This window comes from Camelina sativa, chromosome 9 (assembly GCF_000633955.1).
Source record: "Camelina sativa cultivar DH55 chromosome 9, Cs, whole genome shotgun sequence".
NCBI classification, from domain to species: Eukaryota; Viridiplantae; Streptophyta; class Magnoliopsida; order Brassicales; family Brassicaceae; genus Camelina; species Camelina sativa.
Window position 1 is genome coordinate 16740339 of NC_025693.1, and position 883 is coordinate 16741221.

Below are 883 nucleotides of genomic sequence, written 5' to 3' on the forward strand. Positions count from 1 at the left end.
AGATTTGTTATGTCATTCTTTGGCAGAGGGTAAGAGACAGAACAAAATGCGAAATATATTGGTTTTGAAAGAATTGGGAGTGCCTCACAAGTTGTTGTTTTCATTGCTCATCTCTAGTTCTCAACCTGTTTATGGTAAAGGCAAGTTTGAAGGAACACTCAAGAAAGTTGTTGATATGGGTTTTGATCCAGCCAAAGCAAAATTTGTGGAAGCGTTGCGTGTTGTATACGAGATGAGCGATAAAACTATAGAAGAGAAAGTCAATGTCTATAAAAGGTTAGGATTAAGTGAAGTGGAGATATGGGCAATTTTCAAGAAGTGGCCTTTCTTTTTGAAATTCTCCGAGAATAAGATTGTTCAGACGTTTGAAACACTAAAGAAGTGTGGTCTGGTGAAGGAAGAGGTCCTTTCGGTGTTGAAGACTCGTCCACAATGCATACGAGCTTCAGAGAAGAAGATATTGGACTCTATTCAAACGTTTCTAGACTTAGGGTTCAGTAGAGATGAGTTCAAGTTGATGGTTATGCGATATCCTAACTGCACTGCCTATTCTGCTGAGATGATGAAGAAGAAGTTTGAGGTTTTGGTGAAGAAGATGAATTGGCCACTAGAGGCTTTGGTTTTGCTCCCTGCGGTACTTGGATACAGCCTGGAGAAGAGGATTGTGCCGAGGTGTAATGTAATCAAAGCTCTCATGTCAAAGGGATTGATCGGAAGTGAAAACCCTCCGATTTCATCTGTCTTGGTGTGTACTGATCAGATATTCTTGAACAGATACGTGATGAAGCACAACAAGCTTGTTCCTAAGCTTATGGCTATCTTCACGAGAGATCATGTTTCGTAGTTTCGTTTTTATTTACGAGTGTCTGTATCTGAAACCCAT

At 40.1% G+C, this 883-nt stretch overlaps 2 protein-coding genes across 2 annotated transcripts in view; both read left to right on the forward strand.

The window, feature by feature from the left end:
* The window catches only part of LOC109126166 (transcription termination factor MTERF4, chloroplastic-like), a 3349-nt gene extending 2478 nt beyond the window's left edge, over positions 1-871 (forward strand). The window contains exon 2 of the mRNA XM_019229240.1: positions 3-871. Coding sequence (XP_019084785.1) covers positions 3-844 — 842 coding nt within the window. The 3' untranslated portion in view covers positions 845-871. The remainder of the gene's footprint in view (positions 1-2) is intronic.
* The window catches only part of LOC104711164 (serine/threonine-protein kinase HT1), an 11961-nt gene that overhangs the window by 5567 nt on the left and 5511 nt on the right, over positions 1-883 (forward strand). The gene's annotated exons all lie outside the window — the stretch shown is intronic.